Source organism: Humulus lupulus, chromosome 3 (genome assembly GCF_963169125.1).
Source record: "Humulus lupulus chromosome 3, drHumLupu1.1, whole genome shotgun sequence".
Lineage (NCBI taxonomy): Eukaryota > Viridiplantae > Streptophyta > Magnoliopsida > Rosales > Cannabaceae > Humulus > Humulus lupulus.
The window spans coordinates 284456591-284482956 of NC_084795.1; the positions used below are offsets into that span (position 1 = coordinate 284456591).

Sequence of the window (26366 nt, forward strand, 5' to 3'; positions counted from 1 at the left end):
ATTATCTCTGAAAATTTTTTAGCATGAATTCTGCAGAGTTTTCTCTCAAGGATCAGAACTTCGGTCCTTTACAATGGTGCATGGCTTCTCTATTTATAGAGAAGGATGCAGAATACTATCCCACATATTTTGGGTAGTTACTCTTTTGTGAATAAAAATAAATGGCTTTAAATGCCAATAATCAGATATAAAAGGAAACGTCCCCCAAAGATCAGGGGGCGTATAACTGAATAAATAATATCCCACAATTCTTGGGGATTTACATCAATTAATGAGGGTTACATCTCATAGTTATAATACTTGTAGATATTCAAGGTGGTTATAACGTATCTTCAAGGCTCCAGCATTTCAGGTTTCATGTCATTGTGCGAGCCACTGACATCTCCCGAGCTAACGTTGCTTTCATTGAGATGGGATATCGAGCTCAAGACCCATGCTCCGAAGTTCCTGAAGATGAAGGTGTTCTCGGAGCTACCTTTCGAGATCGAGATCATTTCGAGATCACCGCATTCGAGATCATATATCATACTTTGCAGGCTCGACTTACAATCCTAGATCACTCTAATCCTCACGAGACCATTTGTTGCGAACTCAGCTTTCGAGGTCATATTTACTATGGCTCGAAATCTGGGTATAACAAATAATAATGTTAAATTTTCTCATATAATAACTCACATGTAATTAATATAATACTAATAATTTATTAAAAAAATCAAATTTTTGAAAATTAGATAATTCTAATAATTAACTCACATGTAATTAATATAATACTAATAATTTATTATAAAAAAAATCAAATTCTTAAAAATTAGATAACTCATCTAAAAGAGATGTTAAGATGTCACCTAAGCTCCATGTAGCTTCCTATTATATATATATATATATATATAGATTGGGCATGATCTGAGCCAAAACTAAATAAATTACAATTTACCTACATAGTTAACATTGGCACACATTCACCTGCAAATTGCAAAATTATATTTAACAGATCAAGAAAGATAATAGAGTAAAATAACTTACTTCATTTGCTCAGCTTCCTTTTCATCCAACCAAGTCTTTAACTTTTCAGCCTCACTTAACACCTGAAAATCCCTCAATATTAAGTCATATAAAAAACTAATTTCTGGCTTTCTTAATAGTCACAATACAACTACAGTTTATTCATAAAACAAGAGATTATAAACTACCTTGGCTTCTATAGGAGATATCAACCTGTATAGATTAGAAGAACAATACAACTAGGCAAAACATATGCTGTTAATCGAACTTAGCACACCATAAACAATGAAATCAAAATTAAGAGAAATAAAAGGGCCAAAACAGAAAGCAATCGACACAAAGAGTTTATACTGGTTCAAGATCAAAGATCAATGTGATCTTTGACTCTACATCCAGTTGAATACTATCCTTTTATTAATCAAGAACTCAGAAGTACAAATTACAACAGTTAAGAAGTATATCACCAGACAATGAGAGATTCAATGGTGAGTAAACTCAGAACTACTCAACAGCAACTCATCACCATAACACATCCGTTCTTAGTGTTATGCCAGCTTCTTCTCTCCTTCTGTCGTGCATATACTTCTCTTTTTCTCTTTGTAGTTTCTAGTTCTCTTGTGTCACTTTCTATATCTCTTCTCTGTTTCTTCTAGCTCTATTTTTTGTGTGTCCCTTCTGATGAGCCGAGACCCCTTATATATATGCCTCTTAAAAGAATAGGCAAAAGCCTCTCAAACTAACTTAACTAACTTAACAGAGTTAGTTAAAGACTGTTGGATTTGAATGAATACCAATACCACAGCTTCCTAAAGAGATAATTGATGAGGTGCTGAATCATGCTAAGGCAGTTTTCCAATAAGTCTACGTTGCTCCCATTAATGAATATAATGATGAACTCTCTCCAACCTTTTAGCCAAACATGGCATATATAATAGTCAATTTGAGACTTCAAAATGTCTTCTTGAGAGTATTACTTTGCCAAAAATCACCACCAACCTGCTTAAACACAAACCAAAACCAACATATCAGCAAAGAACAACTTAAGAACAGAGTAAGAGAAGAAGAGAAGTTTTACTTGGTTCAGACCAAATCAGGTCCTACGTCCAAGGCAGAGACCACAAGCTAGGTCCCTAGTCACTCCACTATATATGTCAATGAAATTACTCTCTCAATGTTCCACTAGCAATCTCAAATACTACACCTTCCTCTCTGTAGTACAAAGCTTTTACACTTGGAATACAAGAAACATTAGCCCAAGACTATATATTGACCCTTTTTAAGACCAATGAGAGACTTCAAGTTGGAAAGAGGGCTGCCAGTCAGAAATAAGATCAAACTGCAGTCTAGATGGTCAAAACCTTCCAAGGTATAACAACAAGCATGAACTTAGATATAATTAAGATTTAGTTTTGTACGTATATGTGAGCAATTTTAAGAGTATTTTTTTTTACAATTAAAATGAGAGATGAATAAAATATATTATTGTTATTATCTTGGCATTTAATATACATCATAATTTTTTTTTCCTTGATAGGCCAGGCTGAATTGAATTTATAGAAAGCATCATTGCATACGAAAACTGTTATCACAAAAGTTTTTTTTTTTTTTTTTTTTTCTTTTTAAGAACAAGCAAAGGGCTAAAAAATTTATTGGCTATATTTATTTGAACCTTTCAACTTTCTTTTATTTATTTTTAATTAATTTCAAGTTTCACCATTGCTCATATCGAACACTTATTCTTCTCACTGTGCTTATATTTTCTTGGGAATGTATATATCTCTAGCAGAAATATATCTCGAAAGTGTAGTCAGCTAATGAACAATATTGAAAAACGAAAAGCCGCGTGTGCATATAATTAATATGTATTAGCCGCTTCGTTATCCAATCAAAATTTCCTATAGTGATTATATATATACATACAACTCATAAGTTCCGAGCTCACCAAAAACTCAAAAAACACAGCAATGGCAAGTACTGGTTCAAAAGTTATCACACTCAAGCTTCTGATCGATTCTAAGGGAAAAAGGGTCCTATTTGCCGAAGCAGGAAAGGACTTCACAGATTTCCTCTTCTCTCTTCTATCCATGCCAGTTGGTACTGTAACAAGGCTTCTGTCCACCAAGGGCATGGTGGGTACCTTAGGCAAACTCTACCAAAGCTTAGAAAATCTAAGCGAAACTTACATGCAGTCTAATGTGAGCAAGGATACCCTTCTCAAACCCCAGTCTTCAGTCCTTCGAGGTTCTGCTTCTGCAACCCTTCTCTCATTGACCAATGATGATAATGTAAAACAGCTCTACTCTTGTGGTAGTACATTTGGTACTAATTATTATTCATCGAGTACATGTCCTTGTCATAATGAGTATGTATCCGATGACCCAAAAGCCAAATGCCCTGGTTGTAATAATTTGATCAATAAGGTGCTGACTTACGTGCCTCCCCAAGCTGGTACACAAGTGGGGTCAGCTGCGGCTGATCAGGAAGGTGGATTCGTGAAAGGAGTGGTTACTTATATGATAATGGACGATCTGGAGGTGAAGCCTATGTCAACCATCTCTAGCATAGCTGTGCTCAACACCTTCAATGTTAAGGAGGTTGGTGCTCTTGAGGAGAAGACTGTATCAGTTGGTATTAATGAGGTGTGTGTATCATCTTCTTTTCTTTTCTATTGTATTGTTATGATTGTTAATATTACTATTGTTGTTTAGGGTTTAATTGTGTTTTATATTATGGACAGGGACTGAGTTTGCTCAAGGCATCACTGCAGACTAAAACAGTTCTTACTCAAGTTTTCTTGGGGAAGTAGAGGAAGGAAACCAGTTGATAATGATGTTCTCTAGCTGAAGTCTTGAATTTGTGTTTTATTTCCTTCAGTTATAGAATGGTTTGTGCAATGTTTCATGTTTGTTCTTTTTCTTGTTTTTCTGTTATAAGATGTTTTGTTCGAGAATTTGATGAAGGTTGAAAGTGGAGTCGAAATTTAAGGTCATTTCTTTCTTTGAGTATTATTTTTTTCAACTGTATGTTTTCATTATCTTCTTCTTTTTTTAACTGTTTATAAATTTTTGAAGTAAAAATAAGATTCTCAAGTCATTTAAACAATATTTACCTATAATATTGACTCCCTTATACCTTACCTTACCATTCTGTTGATGTGATTTCGGATAATATTGATGCCAACGTGCAAAAACATTTACAATTAATTGATGAGATATTTCATAACTAAAGTCTTGAAGAAAATATCTAATAGCCGAGAAACAATTAATATAAACGACAGTATATATGAAAAACGACAAAAAATGCGAAAACGACAACATTTGAAAAAAAACGATATAGTTTACAGAAAACGACAACATTTGAAAAAAACGATATAGTTTACAGAAAACGACAACATTTGATTCACTGCACACGAAAGAAAATGAACAGAAACTGTAGAAGTAGCATAAAACCAACAAAGAATGGTAGAAACTCTACTCAGCATTCTCATCATTAAAGAGTCTACACATAAAGAAATGAACAACAGAGAAAACAAGTATCAAAGGACGAGTTTTTTGATTGAAAATAGTAAATTTTTATTTGGGCTTATATTATTTATTTTAATATTTTATAAAATATAAGTTGATAAATAGTTTTTTTGCTTATCTAACCCATTTAATTTTAGTGATTTTTTGTTTATGGATTTAGTATCAATAGTAATTTAGTTAAGAGAGAAGTGTGGATTTTCTGGTTAATTGAAGCCTTTGATGAGAGGTCCAGTCTAACTAGGATAAGCTAAGTCTCATTCCTAACTTTATATATGAATAGTTTCATCGTTATCGGATAGTATCGCAAGGAATGAACTTAAATGAGCTTTCTATTTTATATTTAGTAGAGTAAATATCATAGGTTAATTATCATTTCTTAGTCTCACATTTCAATGAGAGTGAGACTAAGCCTGACATGGCTTGAAGATTCAACATAAATTTAATGTTGGAGAATCAATTATTTTTAGCCAAATGAATCTTGTAGAGTTCAAAGTTGGAATAAGCTGGTGGGAACCACATATATATAGTTCTTAGATATAGTGAAAAAAGTACTTAATTGAGCTGACTTAATATATAAAAAAAATTAGATGCTGAAAAGTGGCATTTACCAGATTAAAAGTGATAAATTATATTGCTAAAATGGACACATTCGTCAGTTTTTGACTGGAAGATTAGTCATCAAGAGGTATAGAATCACTTGATTGATAAAATAGAATTACGACTTTTCTTGAAGCAAGAAAACATCAAAATTGACGAGATTACAAGAAACAACAATAATACAAGATTAGAATTATCAATGATTCTAATAAATAGTGTAAGAAAAACAGAGTTAATTATGCCTAATTACTAAGTTCCATGATACAATTCTTACTCAAATGATTGTCACCAAATTACATAATGGGGATTCAAGCATCGTATATAGCATAACATTAGCAGCAATATACTAGATAATCAAACAATTATATTGAAAAGAATGACTATGAGCATGACTGACTCATATGTTTTTGTGGTTGGATTTGTACATATTTACATAGCTCAAGCATATTGTAGGTGTAATCTACTGTACTAATTTGGTTAGAGTAGAACACACTTGGTTCTAATCATTCAGATACTTTTCTTATCAAGTCAAGTCAATACTTGAGATTAGAGAAAAAGCTGTAACATGTCATTCCAGTTTAATAATAATTACCACTTTGAAAGGAAAGATCGATGAAAAATGGTAAAAAAGCACACAAATTTCAAATGATTCATACATTGAGATCGGTTCACAGAGCTCTCAAGAAAACAAATCAAAAGCACAGCAATGGAAAACACTAGTCGAAATGTTATCACACTCAAGCTGCTGGTAGATAAAAAGGAGAAAAGGGTTCTATTTGCCGAAGCAGGTAAGGACTTCACTGATTTCCTCTTCTCTCTTTTATCAATGCCGGTTGGTACCATCATAAGGCTCTTGTCCACTAATGGTATGGTAGGTACCTTAGGCAAAGTCTATCAAAGCTTAGAAAATCTAAGTGAAACTTACATACAGTCTAATGCCAGTAAGGATACCCTTCTTAAGCCCCAGTCTTCAGTCCTTGGTGGCTCTGCAACACTTCTGATCTCATTGACTAATGATCCTACCACGTCCAATGATCAGCTGCTCTACTCTTGTTCAAATAAATGTCTTTATCCTAATAAGTATTTTACCGATGACACAAGAGCCATTTGCCCTGGTTGTAATCGTTTGATGAGTAAGGAGTTGACTTACGTGGCTCCTCCTGATACTCAACTGGGATCATCATCATCATCATCATCTGGGGCTGACCAGGAAGGTGGTTTGGTGAAAGGAGTGGTTACTTATATGATAATGGACGATCTTGAGGTGAAGCCAATGTCTACTATCTCCAGCATTGCTTTGCTTAATACATTCAATGTTAACGAGGTTCGTTCTCTTCAGGAGAAGATTGTTTCAGTTGGTATCAATGAGGTTTGTGTATGTGTATACACTTTATTATATATAGTATACTGTTATTATTAATAATTTGTTGCTATTTATGTTTGTTATTGTTGTTATAATATGAACAGGGTTTGAGGTTGTTGAAGGCATCTCTGCAGACCAAAACAGTTCTTACAAGTGTGTTCTTGGGGGAAATAGATCGAAAGAAACCAATTAATTAATGCTATCAGCTCAAGTATTCAATGGGAAACATGATCATCTTTTGAGTTTCAAGAGTCTTTTGTTCCTTTTAGTTATGAAATGTTTTGGTTGAAGAGTCTTTTCTTTTTTCTTTTGTTTCTTGGTTAAAGATGTTTTGTATAAGACTTGTTGTGTGTTGAAAAAGTGGAATCTAATTTTAAATTTAAGGTCGTTTCTTTCATATGTATATATATATATATATTGCAGATTAGTTTTTTTTAAATCGTTTTCATATTTATAGCTTTACAAAATTTAAGTACGAGTAAATAATTCCTAAGTCATTTAAGCAATATTTACCTTCAATATACATTTAATTTTTGATAATAAACTAATAATCAGGTTGCAAGTTGAGCATTAATATATATATAGTTACTGTAATTCTTCTTAAAAGAGTGTAAATTTATTAGTACTTATTTATATAAATGCAAAAAAATTATCATTTCAACCACAATCTTAAAAATTAAACAAAATAAGTTATAACACATGTTTGATATTGTATTAAAGATGCTCTATTTTAGTGGTAAACATATAGAAAGGATAAGTACGTAATAAAATTATTTAGCGGAAAATAAGTGTCGATATATACATAATTAGACTTTCCGAAAGAATAAATCAATTAATTGAAATTCAAAATTAAATTTCTCATGAGCTTTTTTTAATTAATTAGTGGACATATATTGGAGAAAGGTACGTTGTTCCTCTAAGTCTAAAGTGATACGAACGAAATCTTAATGATCTACTTTATTGGTTTGATTAGATAGAGAGGTTAAGAGTAGCTAGAACATATTTGGTTCAGTTGATTTTCATTTAACTTTTAGAAATAATCATTAAGATACTTTTAATCAAATCAAGTAATTATTTCTTTCTTTTGACATTGACACAATTGATCAGTGATTTAAGAAAAAGCTGTAACTTGTCATTCCAATTAATTTTCATTTAATGCCAAGATAATTAAAGTATATACAATTTTAATACATTCGCTTTACTTTAGGTCGTATTGTTAGGGTTTTTTATCATTCGTTAATAGTTTTCGATACAATTTTTCCAATAATTTTCAATACCGAAAATTAGATTCAAACATATTATTTTTTACGTGCATAAAAAAAATTAGTGACACGTGCAACAATATATTTGAACCTAATTTTTAGTATTGTCTATTCAAAATTTTCTAAAAATTGCACCGATGTTCTAAATAGCTACAATATATATGATCATAAAAAAATTGCGCTGAAAACTATTCAAAAGTCGAGAATACTGAAAGTTGCACCGATAAGACTTAAAGTAAAACTTCTATAAAAAAATTCTCATATATATATACAAAATACTATTTACTATTTTTGCATCTGTAATTTTTTTCCGAATACGTGATCGTCTTTTGTGTTTCATCAATTCGGACCATGTATTGTATAAAATAGTACTCTAGAATCAATTTCGGTCAAAATATTTTCAATTATAAAATCAATTCTCATGTCGTTAGTGTTGTTATGAATTCAGAGAAGTGAAGAAAGTGATCAAGAAGCTAAGAAAGAAATATTATATTAAATTTTTTTTTATCAAAATTGAGAAAATCATAATTGCCAAACTTGTATTTTCCAATTTACAGATACGTAAACAATGTGTTACAATTTATAGTAGACAAAAAGAAAGAAAAATATGAAAATAAAAATGGAATTGGTATCTTTCTATTTTGCCAGGTTGCTTTAACTACTATTATATATAAAGCTACGAATTCCTTCACTCTCGCTCTTATTCTGAAACTAGTTAAAACAAAGAGTATGGCAACTTCAAAGGCGGTGAGTGCGAAGCTTTTGGTTTGCCCAAAACCCACAAAGTCCTCTTCGCCGAAGTCGGAAAAGACTTCGTAGATTTTCTATTTCACATCCTCTCTCTGCCTATAGCCACTGTCATAAAACTCCTCACCAAAAATGGCATGGTGGGCTGTCTCGGAAATCTCTACTCAAGCATAGAAAAACTCGATGAAACTTACATACAGCCCAACCAAAACAAGGGCAAAGTTCTGAACCCTAAACACCCAGCCTCCTCAGGAGCCCAGCTCCCTCTCCTTCTGTCTGATACAGAAGCAGTGGCTTCTAACAAGATCTACATGTGCCCTGGCTACCACCGTAACGCCAGCCACGACCCACTTGCGGTGTGCCCTCAGTGCGACAAGTACATGAACGTGGAGATCAACTGCATCGTTCCTGATCTTTGTGAAGAGGTCTCGTCCGGTGGGGGTGGGTTTGTGAAAGGTTTGGTGACTTATATGGTGATGGATAATCTTGTGGTGGAGCCCATGTCTACCATTTCTGGGATCACTCTGCTCAGCAAATTTAATGTGAAAGAAGTTGGTGCCTTGGAGGAGAGGGTTGTCAATATCACCATGGCTGAGGTATACGTGTATATATGTGTGGTCTTAATAACTATATATATATATATATATATATATGTGCGTGACATGTTTATGTATATTTTTTTAGGGGCTGAAGCTGCTCCAGGCGTCTTTGCAGTGTTCAACAGTGTTGACCACTGTCTTTGTTGGTAAGGCTGGAGCTTCCGCTTAGCTTATTTTCAAGCTAGCAAGTGCTGATCATCAAGAAAATCTTTTGGGTTTATAATGTTTATTTTGTATTTTATAGCTTTGATATTATGCTATGTAGTTTGTCTGTCTGGTTATGAACTATATCGTAAGATCAGACTAGCTACTTAGTCTACTTTTGGGTTCATATATGAAGCACTGTTTGATGTTGTGTTGGGGCTTGCTCTTTTGGGTTTATGTGAAGCACTGTTGCTTGTAATTTAAACGTATATACAAGTATTTGTAAGTAATATTTATGAAGCTCAAGCAGTATGTTTCGAAATACAAATTCTACCGTGATGCCATTTCAACTATAGCTATAGTAACTTATAGCAGTAGAGATTATAGTTAATATTGATAGACAATGCTGGTGAACTTTTAAATAGTGCTATATACACCAGTTAATATTGCAAACTGTTTGCCAATTTTGTTAATACCGAGTAGAGTAAAATATAATGGCATTAATTATATCTAGGAAAAGTGAGACCTTAACGTGTAGAGGAGAATGGAACCCAAAGTTCCATCAAGAAAGTCTTCGGATATAAAAACTAACTTATTAACTATGTATTCGAGTGTTGCTATTTTTTCATTTTTTGAGGTGTCTAACACACTCTAGTGTTGATCCTTTATGAATAGTCAGCAATTTTTCATACTACTTAAATTCGGATACGTGGAATTTGATATTAAATTGTACCATAATAGTATAATGCTTTTGTGTAGTGTTGGGCATCTAACATTTTTCCTATCTACATTTATATAATCATCCTTTTCTCATAGAATGAAATTATTGCAGCTTTATCTAAGTCCTTGAAAAGTAAGTGTGATTGTTCTTTAAGTTAAAATTTACTACAAAAACTCAAAATTAATTAATAAGAGACATTTCTATAAGTGAGCAAAAATAGTAAATAGTTATATTGATATTTGAAAACTTAATCCTTTTGGTTAATGTTATTTTATTGCTTAGAGGGAGATTTTGTTTATAGTTTTACAATTCTTATGAAATACCTTTGTTTTGTTCTTGTCTAAACTCTCTTATGAATTATATTGCAGGAATGTTGTCAGTCTTTCAAGCAGAAGCTTTAGTACTGTTGGTCGCACCCAATTGGGCTCAAAGGCTTGGACTTTAACTGGATGTTATCTTTTCCGACTCCATTTCTATTGTTTTAGCTATAAATAATAACATAGCATATTAAAATAAATTCGGGATTAATTTTTTCAGATATTAAAACTTTATTGTCTACTTTTCCGAGGTATCTCTGTCACATGTTGGCCGTAAGTTTAATAATCTGGCTCATGGTTTGGCGAAGCATGCCCTTAGGCTAGACAATGCGTTTTGCTGGTTGGAGGAAATCCTCCTTCAATTTGCTGGATGGAGGAAATTCTCCCTCCAATTTGTACTATTTTTCCATTACATTTGGAATAGTAATAAACGCTATTCCAAAAAAAAAAAAAAAATCTTATAAGATTGAAATTATTACACTTTCTATACGTCTATACACTAATATATACAATCTAGTATCAATAAAAATACCCTTCTTAACCAAATTTCTTAGTCAATGATAGTTTTACGATCCTTGTCTCCCTTATCAAAAATGACCAAAGCCTTCATTAAAGCATCCTTCTCAGTCTCTACACCATAAACTTCAGGTTCAGGTTCAGCTTCATCCAACAGAGAAGTCGAAGCTTCCATTTCCATTGGTTCCTCCTTCGTCCTAGCATCACTAACCAGATGTAGGAAACTAATTTGTTTTTCAAATTGATCCAACCTCCTAAGAATCTCTTCCATCTCATTCTTTCTTTTGATCTTATCAGTTAACTTAACAAGTTTGGAGAGTTTGTTACTCATCTTAGTAGCCATGGTTCTTGACTTTTCTTTCTCCATCTCGAGTTTCATAGCATCGTTTTCGATTTCACCGAACAAATCCTCAGCATCATCGACAGCATCTTTAAGCTCTTCCAGCCACTCCTTCACCCCAGGGACTTTGTTTTGCTTCTGCTCCGCATCAGCAAGGACCGCAGACAGAGCCAAGAATTTCATCTTCATGTCTTGGAGACACCTAGCAGAACTGGAGGGTTTCTTTCCCTTAAAGAACTGAACCATATATGGGGCAACAATCTTCTCAAGCAAAAGTTTAACAGAAGCAGATAGAAGAGATCCTATCACAATAGATGTAGGTGTAGCCATGTTTTTTTGCTTCAGTTTAAAGAGTGACTACACAAGAGAAACTTGTATATAATCTGTTCATATTAATATTGGTAGAAACAAGAGTTCATCTCCCTTGTTATAACAGCCTTTGTTTTGTCTTCTTGTTCTTCTTTTCTTTCTTTATTGCAGTCATTTTCTGTTTGTTCTGTTGTTTTTCTTTTAATGTTTTTGGTGCATTATTGGTTTGGTACTTGGCAGGAAACTTTCATAATCTTTTTTTATTTTATTTTTGAAAAGTATGTAACGTTGAAATGTAGATGAACCACATAATAAAAGCCACAAAATCTTAAAAGAGAGGACAAAAATATGATGTTTGACAATGAATTTATTGTTTATTTGTAATTTTTATTAGAGTAAATGATTCTTATTTGACTGGTTAATTATTTACTTTGTAAATCTAGTTATATATTTTTTATTATATTTATAGACAATGTTATATGATTTTTGAGTTAACTAGTAGTTTTATATTTGTCCAAAATTTGTTTTATTAGATTTGTAAATACTGTGTAGTTATTTTAATCTATAATTTTTTAGATTTGTATATAAATGTTCAATTTAAATCATAATATTTAATTTAAAATAAAAATAAATAATTTTTTTTGCAAGCAACAACGACACCTAATAACTGTCGGTATTGCCAGCAATGACAACACATAATAACTATCGGCATAGCCAGCAACGACGGCACCTTATAATTGTATCACTTAAACCGTATCTAAGCAGCTAGCGCCACTACAAATAAAGATACCCTTTAGTGACAACTTTTTAGTCACAACATATATTTTGTGTGACTAAATGCCAATTTCAGCCACAACAAAAAATTATGTGACTAAAAAAACATACTTAATCACAAGTTGTCACTATTGTAGTTTTAGTCGCAACCTATTATTTTTAGTGATAAAGTTTGTTGTGACTAAAAATACATTTAATAACAACAAATTGTGATTTTTGTGACTAATACTTTTAACCATAGACTTTTTAGTAATGACACTGGTAAGATAATTTTTATTTAGTCACAAAGTTTTTACTTGTCATAAAATTTATTGTGACTAAAACTAACATTTTTCATTACAAAGATCTTGAAATGGGAGGGTAGAGTGATTGTGTTGGACCACAACTTTTTAGAGAGAGTTACCCAAATTCAAACCTATAACCTTCAAGATCTCATAATACCACTTATTGTTATTGTTGGTGGTGAGGTAGTATTTTAATTTTAATTTTTTGGTATGTAGTTAATTTAAAGTACATTATTAATAATATATTCCTTAAATATTTAACACTCATTAAAATCATTATTAAACGTAATAAAACATTTCTTATCAATCGTTTTTAAAGTGAGAATATGTTATCACATTATAAAATATGCCATCTAATTATATATTATAGTATCATATTATAGTTTTTGATTGCATATTATACACAATCACAAGTTATTTAAGTGATTCTAATTTATTATGCACTGCATATGGCACTAATAAATATTATATTGTATGTCGACTCATAACAAATTATTTTAGATACCAATTAGTACCGAATTGCATAAGATACTAATAAGTATCATATTACATACTAGTTGATCATAACAAATTATTTTGAATACCAACTAATATACCAAAGTGCATAACAATTAATACACAATTGCATATAATACCAATAAGTATCTGATTGCATATTAGCTCATAACAAGTTATTTTGAATACCAATTAGTACTAAATTACATATGATATCACCAATTAGTACCAAATTACATATGATATCAATAAGTATCTGATTGTATACTAGCTTGTATATGATATCCCCAATAAGTAGTTAAATATGGTAGTATATATTATTAGATAAGATACTAAATAGTAAATATTTTATAAGATACAAACAAACAGATTCAATAATAGGATACTAAATAGTATTATTTTATTATTTATGTTGGTATACTACAACAAACACAAAGTAAATGGAGAAATATAATAATAATAGTATTTTGATACCGTTTGGTGGCTTATATGATTTCTTTAGGAGCTAAAATAATTAATGATAACAAAATAAAATATAGAATACCAAATAGTATCCAAATAAATCAATTCTCAATATTGAAGGAAACGTAGAATATTGTTCATTCTAAATAAAAGTTTACTACTTATACATTGTATAAAAAAACATAGAGCTCAAAAATTAGGGATTGAAAACTATATCTTTTAATATGCCAACTCAATAGTAAAAAGCAAAGAAAATAAGGAAAAAATTAATTTAGTCATAATTAGCAAAGCAATTAATTAAAAAAATGCAATAAATTAATATTTCTAATTGGGTATATTATATACATAATTGAAATAATAAAATAGTTTATATTAATTATAATATAGGTATATTAAAATATCATTGCCAAATTAGTAATTATTTATAAGTGAGTGTAAATCTTCCATATTTTTATGTGTAGTAATACACTATACTGCTCTGCAACTCACGGCTCCTGCTAGGGTTTCCTCTACTTTCTTCTTGTAAGTATTTCCATTACTTGTTCCTTCACTCTAATCTTCTTTAATTTTATTTTCCTTTCTTCGTTAATTATCTCTTTGTTGTATTTATGCTCTTTATATTAATTTTCTCTGTTTTATGTTTTTTTTAGCCTTTACTTACTTTTTCTTGCTATGTGTATGTATGCTCTGTCTATTTCTTTATCACTATGCCGATGTTCTCTGCTCTGTAACATTTCATGATTAGGGCTAAATTAGGATTATTGTATCTGGGTAGTTTATAAAATGGAAGTTTTCTCATTGCTTTACTAGGTTAAGGTTAAGGTTAAGATTAGGGTTAGGGTTAGGGTTAGGGTTAGGGTTGCTTATATTTTTATTTTGCAAAATAAATCTTTCGAGCATTTCATCAACTTTCCCTAAGACTAGACTATCTAAAGGGTCTGTAAATTGAGTTAATACTTTTGTGAATGAGCAATGTTGATGTCACTCTACTCTAATTATCACTTAATCAAATATTACACTGTTTTGTTTCTTTACTTTTTCTCTTTTGGCATTTTTACTGTTTTTTGTTTACTTGGTCTTTACTTTCTCCTTGGTTTGATGTTGCTCCAACTTTGTCTTGGCTTATATTAATATTCTCTGCATATCATTGCTATGAATATGTGTGTGTGTAGTCACAGACTATTAAGCTCCGAGCTCATTATTACCTAATTAGAAATCAAAATTGCAGCAATGGAAACTACTAGTCCAAATGTTATTACACTGAAGCTTCTGATTGATACAAAGGGAAAAAGGGTGCTCTTTACCGAGGCAGGAAAGGACTTCATTGATTTCCTCTTCTCTCTTCTATCAGTTACAGTTGGCACTATCATAAAGCTCTTGTCCACCAATGGTATTGATATGGTGGGTAGCTTAGGCAAACTCTATCAAAGCTTAGAAAATCTAAGCCCTACTTATATACAACCTAACTTCGATAAGGATATCCTTCTCAACCCCAAGCCTTCAGTAGTCAAGGAAGGTAGTTCTGCCACCATTCTCTCCTTGACCAATAATGTTACCACGTCCAAAGTAAAAAAGTTCTACAGTTGTAACACCCAATGTAGCCTCAGTTCTTATTCATCATATAACAAAGAGATTACTTCCACTTGTCATAATAGGTATGTATCCGATGTGTTAAGAACCTGAATGGTTAATGGCTCCTCATACGACTACTGTGTACTGCCACTACAGAGTATTTACTCCCCAATCATTTGGCTGTTTTGGTTGTTATTCTTTTCGGTGAATATTCAGTGTAATGCGCACTAGTTGTACAAATTCTGTTAGAACCGTTTTTGCCTTATTTTCTGTGTAAGCCAGGTGGCATAATTTGCAATGATGTAATTTGTTATTCATCTTTATATAAAGGCAATACAGTAGCTCAGTATTTTCTTGAGCTAAGATTTACCCAAATTACACTCTCCATAAAAGTTTTCTTGGTATCAGAGCCAGGTTCGGTGACCCAATGTCGACGGGAAACTCTCAGACTCCTCTTCCAGGAACTCCGGCGAACAATCAGCCCTCTAACCCAGCTGCTCCGACTTCAAGTGGAGCAGGAACCTTCACTGCAAATGACAGTACATTGCAGAACCCAGCTCACAATTACACTCAGCCGTTCACTACACTAAACCAGCCCTTCTCTCTCAAATTAGACAGGAACAATTACATTTTGTGGAAAACTATGGTGTCCACGATTATCCGAGGTCACAGACTTGACGGATTCATTAATGGAAGTCGTCCCTGTCCACCCGAGTACTTGCCAGCAGTGCCGACTCCTGAAGGTCAGCCAGGTTTTGGAATGCGACTCAATCCCGAGTACGAGCAATGGATCGTGAGTGACCAATTGCTGATGGGTTGGATTTACAGTTCGATGTCGGAGACAATAGCCACTGAAGTGATGGGGTGCGCTTCGTCGGCTTCTCTGTGGATTGCATTGGAGAACCTATATGGAGCTCACTCACGAGCAAAGCTGGATGACACCAGGACCTTGATTCAAACTACAAGGAAAGGTAATACACCTATGGTTGAGTATCTTAGACAAAAGAAAATGTGGGCTGATAGTTTAGCTTTGGCTGGAGACCCATATCCTGAAAGTCATCTAATATCAAATGTTACATCTGGTCTGGGTGCTGAATACTTACCCATTGTTGTTCAAATTGAGAGAACTCGTATGACTTGGCAGGAACTACAAGATATTTTGCTTTCTTTTGATAGCAAACTTGAGAGATTACAGGTACTTGGAGAAATACCGAAAGGAAGCAGTTCAGGCATGGCTGGACATATATCGGGTCCTTCTGCAAATTTTGTAGCTAAGCAGAATCATGGATCTGCAAGAGGCCGAGGTGGTACTCCTTTTAGTCGTGGCAGAGCCTTTTTTGGACAGAATGGAGAAAGAGGTGGCGGTCAAAGAAGCCGAGGTAGAGGTCGATCTTTCAATGCCAAACCCACTTGTCAGGTGTGCGGCAAGTACGGCCATTCAGCAGCCTATTGTTATAATAGGTACAATGAGTCTTTTATGGGTCAAGATCCCACTGCCAACAAGGTTTCACCAGGAGGAAGTCACGCTGCATTTCTTGCATCACCTGAGATTGTAGACAATGATGTTTGGTATGCCGATTCTGGAGCAAGTAATCACGTTACTGCCACTGCATCCAATTTGACTCAAAAATCAGACTATGGTGGTAAGGAGAAATTAACAGTAGGTGATGGTAACCAAATAGAAATATCACTTATCGGTTCAAGTTGTTTGCCTACTAAAATTAATACTCAGTTAACACTTAATGAGCTACTACATGTCCCAAAGATTGCAAAGAGCCTGATTAGTGTATCAAAGTTGACAGCTGATAATGATGTAATTGTTGAGTTTCACTCTGGTTTTTGTTTTGTGAAGGACAAGAAAACAAAGATGGTGCTGCTGCAAGGGATGCTTAAAGATGGATTGTATCAACTTGACACCTCAACAACAAAGTCAGTCCCTACTCACAATCATAATCCAGTCCGAAGTTGTCAAAATGTGTTTCAAAAAATTGCTGCTGTTTCTGTTTTACCAAAATCTAATGTAATACATCTTCCCAATGACAAGTTTTTGCTTTCCAAAAATGATGTATGGCATAGGAGATTAGGACATCCCTCTGTAAAAAATTTAAAACATGTTTTAGAGGTCTTTCGTGTGCCTTACTCAATGAATGAAACTTTACATTTTTGTGATGCCTGTCAATTTGGAAAATCCCATGCCCTTCCTTTCAAACTATCCTCAAATCGAGCCACTCATGTACTGGATTTAATACACACGGATCTATGGGGGCCTTCACCAATTGCCTCTAACACAAATTTCAAGTATTATATTCACTTCCTGGATGATTTTAGCCGATACACGTGGCTATACCCCCTTAAAACCAAAGATCAAGCATTAGAAGCTTTTGTCCAGTTCAAAACTTTTGTGGAAAACCAGTTTGAGAAGAAAATTAAAGTCCTTAGAACTGATTGGGGGGTGAGTTTCAAGCTTTTTCAAACATTGTCAAAACTAATGGAATTGATTTTCAACACTCTTGTCCACATACTTCATCACAAAATGGAAGAGCTGAGAGAAAACATAGGCATATTGTAGAAATGGGACTGACACTTTTAGCACAAGCAGCAATGCCTTTAAAATTCTGGGTAGATGCCTTTCAAACAGCTGTTTACCTCATAAATAGGCTCCCAACCAGTTTTAAAACTGAAACCACCCTTTGAAGTGTTATTTAACAAAAAGCCAGATTACTCCTTCTTAAAGGTTTTCGGGTCAGCCTGTTTCCCATGTATTAGACCCTATCAATCTCAGAAATTTCAATTCCATTCCCTCAAATGTGTTAATCTAGGCTACAGTACCTCACACAAAGGATACAAATGTTTGAGTTCAACAGGAAGAATTTATATCTCAAGAAATGTAACTTTCAATGAGTTAGAGTTTCCCTTTAAAGAGGGATTTCTGAATAACTATGCTCCTGAAAAAGAAGTTGTTGTACATAATGCAGCTTGGTCTCATCTACCATTCTTACCTTTCACTCAAAGAACTCAAGCCAGCAATCAAAATTTGGTTGATACAACTCCAACAGCTTCAGTTTCTGCATCCCCTGCAGCACCACCATCATCGCCCAACAATTTCACAATTCAAACTGAGTATGAGGTTAGTAATCGAGAAGCTCAATCTGTTGAACAAGCTGAATAAAATTATTTACATGATGCAGCTATAGAGCACATAGAACCCGAAACAGTCCAGCCTACAGCAACTCAGAAATTACCAACTCATTCCATGATAACAAGAGGGAAAGCTGGGATTTTTAAGCCAAAAGTATATCTGAGTGCAGCGAAGTGGAATCTGAATTTGGAAGAGCCTAGAAGTGTTAAAGAGGCCTTGCAATCAAAGGAGTGGACTGAAGCTATGAATGCCGAGCTGGACGCATTGAAAAGAAACAAAACTTGGACTTTGGTGCCTCTCTCAACTGACATTAATCCAGTTGGATGTCGATGGGTGTACAAGACTAAACTGAAAGCAGATGGGACTGTAGAGAGACTTAAAGCCAGACTAGTTGCTAAGGGATTTCATCAAAGGCCCGGACTCGATTTTGGTGAAACTTATAGCCCTGTTATTAAAGCACCTACGGTGAGGATCATCCTGACGATTGCTATTTCACGGAACTGGGCCATAAGGCAATTGGATATAAACAATGCCTTCTTGAATGGGTTCTTGGAGGAAGATGTGTACATGGTGCAACCACCAGGATTCGAAGACTCTCAAAGACCAGACCACATTTGCAAGCTGCACAGATCGCTATATGGTCTGAAATAGGCTCCTCGGGCCTGGTTTGACAGACTAAAGAATACATTGCAGCAGTGGAATTTTAGAAACTCAAGAGCCGACACCTCTCTGTTCTTCTACATGACTGAGACAGTCATTATTTTTGTGCTAATCTATGTGGACGACATAATAGTTACTGGTAATAATGTGGCTGAGTTGAATGACTTTATTGTCAGGCTGAACAAACATTTCTCTCTTAAAGACTTAGGAGCACTTCATTATTTCTTGGGCATAGAGGCTTACAGAGATGAAACAGGGCTATACCTCACGCAGACTAAATATATTGCTGAGATTTTGGACAGATATGACATGTTGAATGTGAAACCGTGCCCAACTCCTATGATAACTGGAAAAACGCTGTCAAAAACTGATGGAACAATGCTCTCAAATCCCACAATGTACCGCAGTGCAATAGGAGCCTTACAATATTTGTGCCATACTCGGCCAGACATTGCATTTGCAGTAAATAAATTGAGCCAGTTTCTGCAGACTCCAACAACAAGTCACTGGAGTGGAGTTAAAAGAGTCTTGCGATATCTAAAAGGTACATTGCATTATGGACTACATATAAGTTACTGTGAAAGACTAAACTTAGTGGGATATTCTGATGCGGATTGGGGATGTTGTCCCGATGATAGGAGGTCAATTGCTGGTTATTGTGTTTATTTAGGTGATTCACTTGTGTCGTGGTCATCCAAGAAGCAAGCCGTTGTTTCCAGATCGAGTACTGAATCTGAATATAGAGCACTAGCACATGTAGCCTCGGAAATAACATGGATTAAGTCCTTATTGAAGGAGTTTCAGTTCAAGCTGCTCGAAAGACCTGTTACTTGGTGTGATAATATTAGTGCTAGTGCACTAGCCTCCAATCCAGTATACCATGCAAGGACCGAGCATATTGAGATTGATGTTCATTTCGTTAGGGACAAAGTGCTGAAAAAGGAACTTGAAATCAGATACATCCCAACTTCAGATCAGATTGCAGACTGTTTAACAAAGAGTATTACTCAATCAAGGTTTCAGGTTCTTGTTGACAAACTTGGTGTGAAGATCTCACCCCATCGTTTGAGGGGTGGTGTTAAGAACCTGAATGGTTAATGGCTCCTCATACGACTACTGTGTACTGCCACTACAGAGTATTTACTCCCCAATCATTTGGCTGTTTTGGTTGTTATTCTTTTCGGTGAATATTCAGTGTAATGCGCACTAGTTGTACGAATTCTGTTAGAACCGTTTTTGCCTTATTTTATGTGTAAGCCAGGTGGCATAATTTGCAATGATGTAATTTGTTATTCATCTTTATATAAAGGCAATACAGTAGCTCAGTATTTTCTTGAGCTGAGATTTACCCAAATTACATTCTCCATAAAAGTTTTCTCGATGACCCAAGAGCCATTGCCCTGGTTGTAAAACTTTGATGAATAAGGGATTGACTTACGTGTCACCCCCTGCTACCCAGGTGGGGTCCTCATCATCATCATCATCATTTGGGGCTGACCAGTCAGGTGGTTTCGTCAGAGGTGTGGTTACTTATATGATAACGGACGACTTGGATGTGAAGCCTATGTCTACTATCTCCAGCATAGCTTTACTTAATTCCTTCAATGTTAAGGAGATTTGTTCTCTTCAGGAGAAGACTGTTTCAGTTGGTATTAATGAGGTGTGTGTATGTATGTTTAGTAGTGTTATTATTAATTGCTTTTGTTGTTGTTGTTTAGAGGGTTTAATTCTGTGTTTGTTGTTGGTTTAATGGGAACATGCATGCAGGGATTGAATTTGTTGAAGGCGTCTCTGCATACTAAATCAGTTCTTACCCATGTGTTCTTGGAGAAGAGGGAACCCATCCCAATTTAATTAATGTTCTCCAGCTCAAGTCTCTCTTCAATGGTAGAAATGAAAATCTTTAGAGTTGAAAGAGTTTTTTTTTTCTTTTTCCAATGAAGTATTTGTTGAGATATTTCATGCATGCATGTTCTAGTTAATTAAGTTCAGTTATTTTCTTCGAGTATTATTTCATCCCATTACAGTATATATATTCAAACCCTTTTTTTCATCAACTCTGATTATAAAAATTACAAATGCAATTATATAAGATAATCCCAAGTCATATTTAACGATATTCACTCTTTAGTCCCTTGACATATCTGTAATTCATTTTGGGAAATTCACAAAAACACTTAAGGTTTTAAAAGTAATACAAAAAAATACAGAATCGGTCAAAAATTACAAAAATACAAAGTGTTATAATCGTAAATGCAGAGTTTTTATTTTTGTAAACAAAATTTACAAATTTGTAACAATAGAATTTTTTTTAACCACTTTGTAATTAAAATTTACAAGTTTGTACAGTTTTGTAAACAATATTTATAGACTAAATAGAAAAATGTAATATGCGATTACAGAACTATAACAAACTGTTATACATATTTTTTGTAATTTTTGTAAAATTATGTATTTTTAAAAAAAAAATTGAAATTTATAGTGCTAGGTGTAATTTTTCTATTCATTTTCAGATTATTAATCACGACAACAAAAATCACTATTACCGGCGGGGGGTCCCGCCGGTAATACATGGTGTATCCGCCGGTATTTGTTATTACCGGCGAAGATCCGCCGGTAAAATCCCGCCATTAATAAACGGTCGGTATTATCACCATTACCGACCGAGTGACACCACCCGCCGGTATTGCATTATTACCGGCAGATTAATAGAGGCGGGAATCCGCCGGTAATGTGCAACGCTGACCCCGTTTGACCTGTTTATTACCGGCGGGTTCCGCCGGTATTAAAATACTAATATTAAAATAAAACAATTAATTTTATTTTATTTCTTAATAAATATACATATAATACTTATTTTAAAATAATAATATTTAACATATATTATAATTAATAACACAATTAATATTCATCAAACAAAACTAACATTGTAATTAATCATAAAATTAACATAATAAAATACAAATTGTCTCATTTTAATTACATATAAAGTAATTATAAAATAAACATAATAAAATTTCAATTGTCTTAATATAATTAAAAAACATAATCTAATTATTATTGTTTTGATAAGGCCAACTTGGTGTAAAATATTCATTAAGATCAATATCTTGATCACTAGTATTAGGGCGCGGCAACGGTGGTGAAGCAAACTGTAGTGCTTGTGTAGAGTGATGCTGCGAAGATGATCTAAATTGTCGAGCATGTGGTCGCGGCGAGGGAGACTGATGCAAAAAACTCTCAAACTGACCATACCTCTGCTGCTGCGACGGACTCACAAATTGACCATACATCTGTTGTGGATGCTGCTGCTGCGATGAATCCCCGAAGTCACGACGCCTAGGATGTGACGTCTGAGATCCTGTAGGGATGTCGGGGTAATATAAAGGAGGGGACTGGGAGGAACGTCCGTACGTGTTTGGATAATTCTGTTGAGGTGGATACACATGTTGTTGTTGTTGTGGCATCGACCAAGGAGGTGGACTTTGAGAAGATATACCACCTTCAAGTTGTGATGGTAAATATCGTTGGAGAAGGCTTTCAAACCGCGACTCAGTTTCTGTACTGGTATGCTGAGGATTACCAGATGGACCTTGTTGAGATTTCAACATCCGGATCTCTTCACGCATTGACTTAATTATTTCTGCCATAGTAGCAATGTCTTCCTAAGGTTGGGCCTGTGACTGACTTTGACTTGTGGAGCTAGAAGCTGATTTTTTCCCTTTGCCTTTGCTGTAACCTACTCCTCTTTGAAAGTCAGACATCTCCCCAAGTACTTTACTCATAATCTCGTACTGATCGATCGACGAGGATTCAGCAGCAGATCCAGTTTCAGATCCCTCCGTCGGTCCTTGAGACTGGCTTTGAAGTCGTGCCCTCTCAAGCTCTTCCATCATTTTTTCCTGTTCATAAAAAGTGTTAGAAACACATCAGTAACATAGTTTAATGAAAATAATAACACAAAAGTTTAAACTTACAAAAGTTTCTCGAGCTGTGTCGTTGACAAAAACTTTTGTCGATTTTCTCAAATGGCTATCTTTCCAAGTATCAATAACATGTTCATCAGGGTTCGCCTATACAAATTTAGAGATAGGAAGTTAGAATGTAAAATTTTGTTAAATTAAATTAATATTTTTACTTACAAATTGGTGACGCTTAGCCGCCATCGATTTTGTGCCTTGCGTCGATGTATACTTCATTTCTTTTCTGTTTTTCTTGTTTTGGTTGGATCGCGCGATAAATTTTGGGCTAAAAAACAACTGAACAATATCTTTCCAACTCTCCTTGGAGAAATGGTCAGGTGGGGCAACTAAAACACTCTGCAAATCTTCCGGATTAGAGTAATATTTTTTGAAGTGAGTATGTCTGATGTTCTTTCTCTCAGAATATCTTTTGCGCATCTCTGTGTAGATAGTTTTCATAACTCTCTCGGGTTCTGGATGACCATCAACATTATAAAAATACTACATTAAAAATAACACGTTAGTCTAGTTTGTAAATGATTTTAATAAAAAAATTATACCACAAGACTTGTTCTAAATTTGTACCTTCATCCTTTGTACGACTTGTTCCTTAAATTGTTGAGGTACATCAGCGAAATCCAAGTAATGTCCTGGCAACAACAAAGTGACTTGGAGGCCTATCTCGCGGACAAAAGCTTGGTCCTCCAAGCCAACCACTTTGTCTATCCTAGGATCAAGCTGAAGATCTAGTGGTTTCCCAGCATTTCGCCGTCGAATTTCAAGTGGCTTCGAATTAGCCAAGCCACAACCCTTTCTTCTCGGCACTTCAGCTATCCACATTTTCAAGAATAACCAAAATGTGAAATATTAATATTATATTTAAACATTCGTTGAGCTTGACTTTCAAGCTATGAGCAAAATTTGAAAATTATTATTAACCTGACTCGCAGGAAGACGGTACTCTACTAGGATCTGGCGGGTCTAGACCTCCACCATCTCCGCCATGAGAGGTGACTATATCTGCTGACATTGTACTTAGGAACAAAAATGATTAGTTAGTATTAAATTGTTAGTTAGTATCAAATATCACCAATGGAAATGAACATCATGATTACAAGTCTCATATATTATATTTTAAACAATTGTCATTATTACAAAAATATAAAAACTAAGTAGAATAATCATTATCACTTTCATCATTAATTAAATTAACATCAATCGGAGACACATGATTAACATCATCTTCACAAATATCAACTAGCAATTCATCTTCTTCATCGACTTCTTCTTCGCCTAAGTCGTCATTTATGAAATTTTCATCTAATTGATCAGCAGGTGAATTTTGTATAGTGCCAATATATGTTGCAGGTTCATGAGATTCCATAACCAACTGACCGAGATCCACGGTCAACACAAAATTTGATGAGTTTATGTCATGTACAACATCAACATCTGCATCAGCTTCATCGTCCTTGATGTCCCAAATTTGACGGTGATTGACATCCTCAACAATTTTCCAGTGTCGGCCTCTAAGTAGATCATCGAGATAGAATACTTGCTTAGCTTGGCTAGCAAGTATATAAGGCTCATCTTTGTACCATTCGCTACTGACGTTTATACTGGTGATATTATTTTCAGTGATTGTTTTCTTCTTGCTTGGATCAGTGTTAAACCATTTACACCTAAACAATGCAACTGAATATGCACCAGTGAAAGATAAGACCAGTACATCTTGAAGCGTGCCATAATAGTTAAAACCTTCAGTTCCCGCAACAGACACTCCACTATTTTGTGTGGTGCGCTTTTGATCTCGGTCATAAGCAATAAATCGAACACCGTTAACTATACAACCTTCGTAGTATGTTGCCAAGTGATTTGACCCAGATGCTAAAGCTAGCAACTCATCACCATTCTCTAAAGATCCTTGTTTGTGCAAGTCATATATCTAAATAAATTAATAAACTTATATTAGAATGATAAAAATATCATTACAATAATAAAGGTTTAAAAATAATCTCAATTTTACCTTCTTATGAAACCACTGGCGAAAATTTTTCTTTTGTAAAAGATTATGATCACCATCTGGGAATTTCAGTTTGATCTCTACTAGGTGTTCACTGTAAATTTGAATGCTTTGACTACATTAGATAAAATAATTTGGAATAAACATAAATTTCACTTTAAAGGGAATAAACTTACTCTAAGTAACCCTGAATTTCAGGTGAATTGTTAATGATGAACCATTCAGCCATTTCACGAGTCGCAAGATCTAGAGGCTTGAGAGATCCCTTTGTTAGGGGACGACATTGAGATTGAAACACAGTAAGGTGTCGTGGGACATACACCTCATCTTTATTGCGATCAAGACGATTAAATTTAGTTTCAACCCCTTTGAAATACATCGAACAAAATGTCATAGCCTCATCAGCGACATAGCCTTCAGCTATTGACCCTTCAGGACGAGCTTTATTTCCCACATAGTTCTTCAATTTTTTCATGTACCTTTCAAAAGGATACATCCATCTCATAAATACCGGTCCACCCAAAATTGCTTCTTCAGGCAAATGTAAGACTAAGTGAATCATTATATCAAAAAAAGCCGGAGGAAAGATCAACTCCATCTTGCACAATATCATAACAAGGTCTTTTTGTGCTTCCTCCATATCTGTAACATTTATAGTCCTCGAACATAGTTGCCTGAAAAAACTACATAGTTCAGAAATGGTGGTCGATATATCTTTTGGGAGAAACTTGCGAACACCCACAGACAATAATCGTTGCATTATAACATGATAATCGTGGGATTTCAACCCAATGATATTTGTTTCATTCTCTATTACTTTTTTCTTCAAATTTGAACAAAAGCCATCTGGAAATTTCACTTCTTTAATAAATTGACAAAATTGTTGTCTCTGAGCAGGCGTTAACACGTAAGAAGCATGCGGCTTCATCAACTTTCCACTCTTATCTTCACAAATCCACAATGATTCCCTTACTCCCATCTTCTTCAAATCATATCTTGCATTAGTGGTGTCCTTAGACTTATCATTGTCCAAGATTGTGCCGAGGAGACTATCACACACATTTTTTTCGACATGCATGACATCAATGTTATGTTTTAAAATGTTTGTACTCCAATAATCAAGCTCGAAGAAGATGCTTTTTTTCCTCCAATTTCTATCTTCCGCAACTCTTCTACGTTTCACACCTCCAAACTGCAAGTGTTTTCCAGGAACTTGGGGTGGAAGGTTGTTCACTTGTTCTAATATTTCCTCACAAGTAAATCGTTTCGGAGGACGTCTTCTCTCAATTTTTCCATCGAACTCAGTGTTCCTTCTCATTCGATGTGTACTAGGCAAGAATCTTCTGTGACCAACATACGATGTCTTACCGATCACTCGAATGGAAGATGTGTCTTCATTACATGTAGGACAAGCTTTGTATCCCTGACCACTCCATCCAGACAAACTACTTCGAGCTGGAAAATCATTGACTGTCCATAAAAGGGCTGCGCGCAGCTTGAACATAGTGTTGGTCGTACTATCTCTCGTAACAACTTCGTTAGCCCACAACTCCT

General features: G+C 34.4%; 5 protein-coding genes across 5 annotated transcripts; all 5 read left to right on the forward strand.

Annotated features, from left to right (window-relative positions):
* The first annotated feature begins 2951 nt into the window (after positions 1 to 2951).
* Positions 2952 to 3991, forward strand: LOC133824868 (uncharacterized). The gene is made up of 2 exons (XM_062257880.1): positions 2952 to 3641; positions 3740 to 3991. Exons 1-2 carry the CDS (start codon positions 2967 to 2969, stop codon positions 3806 to 3808), a joined length of 744 nt encoding a protein of 247 aa, XP_062113864.1. The 5' UTR covers positions 2952 to 2966; the 3' UTR covers positions 3809 to 3991.
* A 1838-nt stretch (positions 3992 to 5829) lies between these two features.
* On the forward strand, positions 5830 to 6770 carry LOC133825870 (uncharacterized). The gene is made up of 2 exons (XM_062258763.1): positions 5830 to 6492; positions 6591 to 6770. Exons 1-2 carry the CDS (start codon positions 5830 to 5832, stop codon positions 6681 to 6683), a joined length of 756 nt encoding a protein of 251 aa, XP_062114747.1. The 3' UTR covers positions 6684 to 6770.
* Positions 6771 to 8367: 1597 nt separating this feature from the next.
* LOC133825871 (uncharacterized) lies at positions 8368 to 9263 on the forward strand. The gene is made up of 3 exons (XM_062258764.1): positions 8368 to 8376; positions 8477 to 9091; positions 9180 to 9263. The coding sequence occupies exons 1-3, from the start codon at positions 8368 to 8370 to the stop codon at positions 9261 to 9263; spliced, it is 708 nt and encodes a 235-aa protein (XP_062114748.1).
* Positions 9264 to 18908: 9645 nt separating this feature from the next.
* On the forward strand, positions 18909 to 19925 carry LOC133825872 (uncharacterized mitochondrial protein AtMg00810-like). The gene has a single exon (XM_062258765.1). The coding sequence runs from the start codon at positions 18909 to 18911 to the stop codon at positions 19923 to 19925; it is 1017 nt and encodes a 338-aa protein (XP_062114749.1).
* A 286-nt stretch (positions 19926 to 20211) lies between these two features.
* Positions 20212 to 21004, forward strand: LOC133824869 (uncharacterized; the record flags this gene model as incomplete). The annotated part of the gene is made up of 2 exons (XM_062257881.1): positions 20212 to 20487; positions 20595 to 21004. Coding segments are annotated over 2 exons (363 nt in total), but the record flags the coding sequence as incomplete, so codon positions are not given.
* Positions 21005 to 26366: the final 5362 nt, after the last annotated feature.

Coding starts and splice junctions, on each gene's coding strand:
- LOC133824868 (XM_062257880.1), top strand. CDS start 2,967: ATGGCAAGTACTGGTTCAAAAGTTATCACACTCAAGCTTCTGATCGAT. Junction 3,642..3,739: donor TATCAGTTGGTATTAATGAG/GTGTGTGTATCA, acceptor TATTATGGACAG/GGACTGAGTTTGCTCAAGGC.
- LOC133825870 (XM_062258763.1), top strand. CDS start 5,830: ATGGAAAACACTAGTCGAAATGTTATCACACTCAAGCTGCTGGTAGAT. Junction 6,493..6,590: donor TTTCAGTTGGTATCAATGAG/GTTTGTGTATGT, acceptor TAATATGAACAG/GGTTTGAGGTTGTTGAAGGC.
- LOC133825871 (XM_062258764.1), top strand. Junction 9,092..9,179: donor TCAATATCACCATGGCTGAG/GTATACGTGTAT, acceptor ATATTTTTTTAG/GGGCTGAAGCTGCTCCAGGC.
- LOC133825872 (XM_062258765.1), top strand. CDS start 18,909: ATGACTGAGACAGTCATTATTTTTGTGCTAATCTATGTGGACGACATA.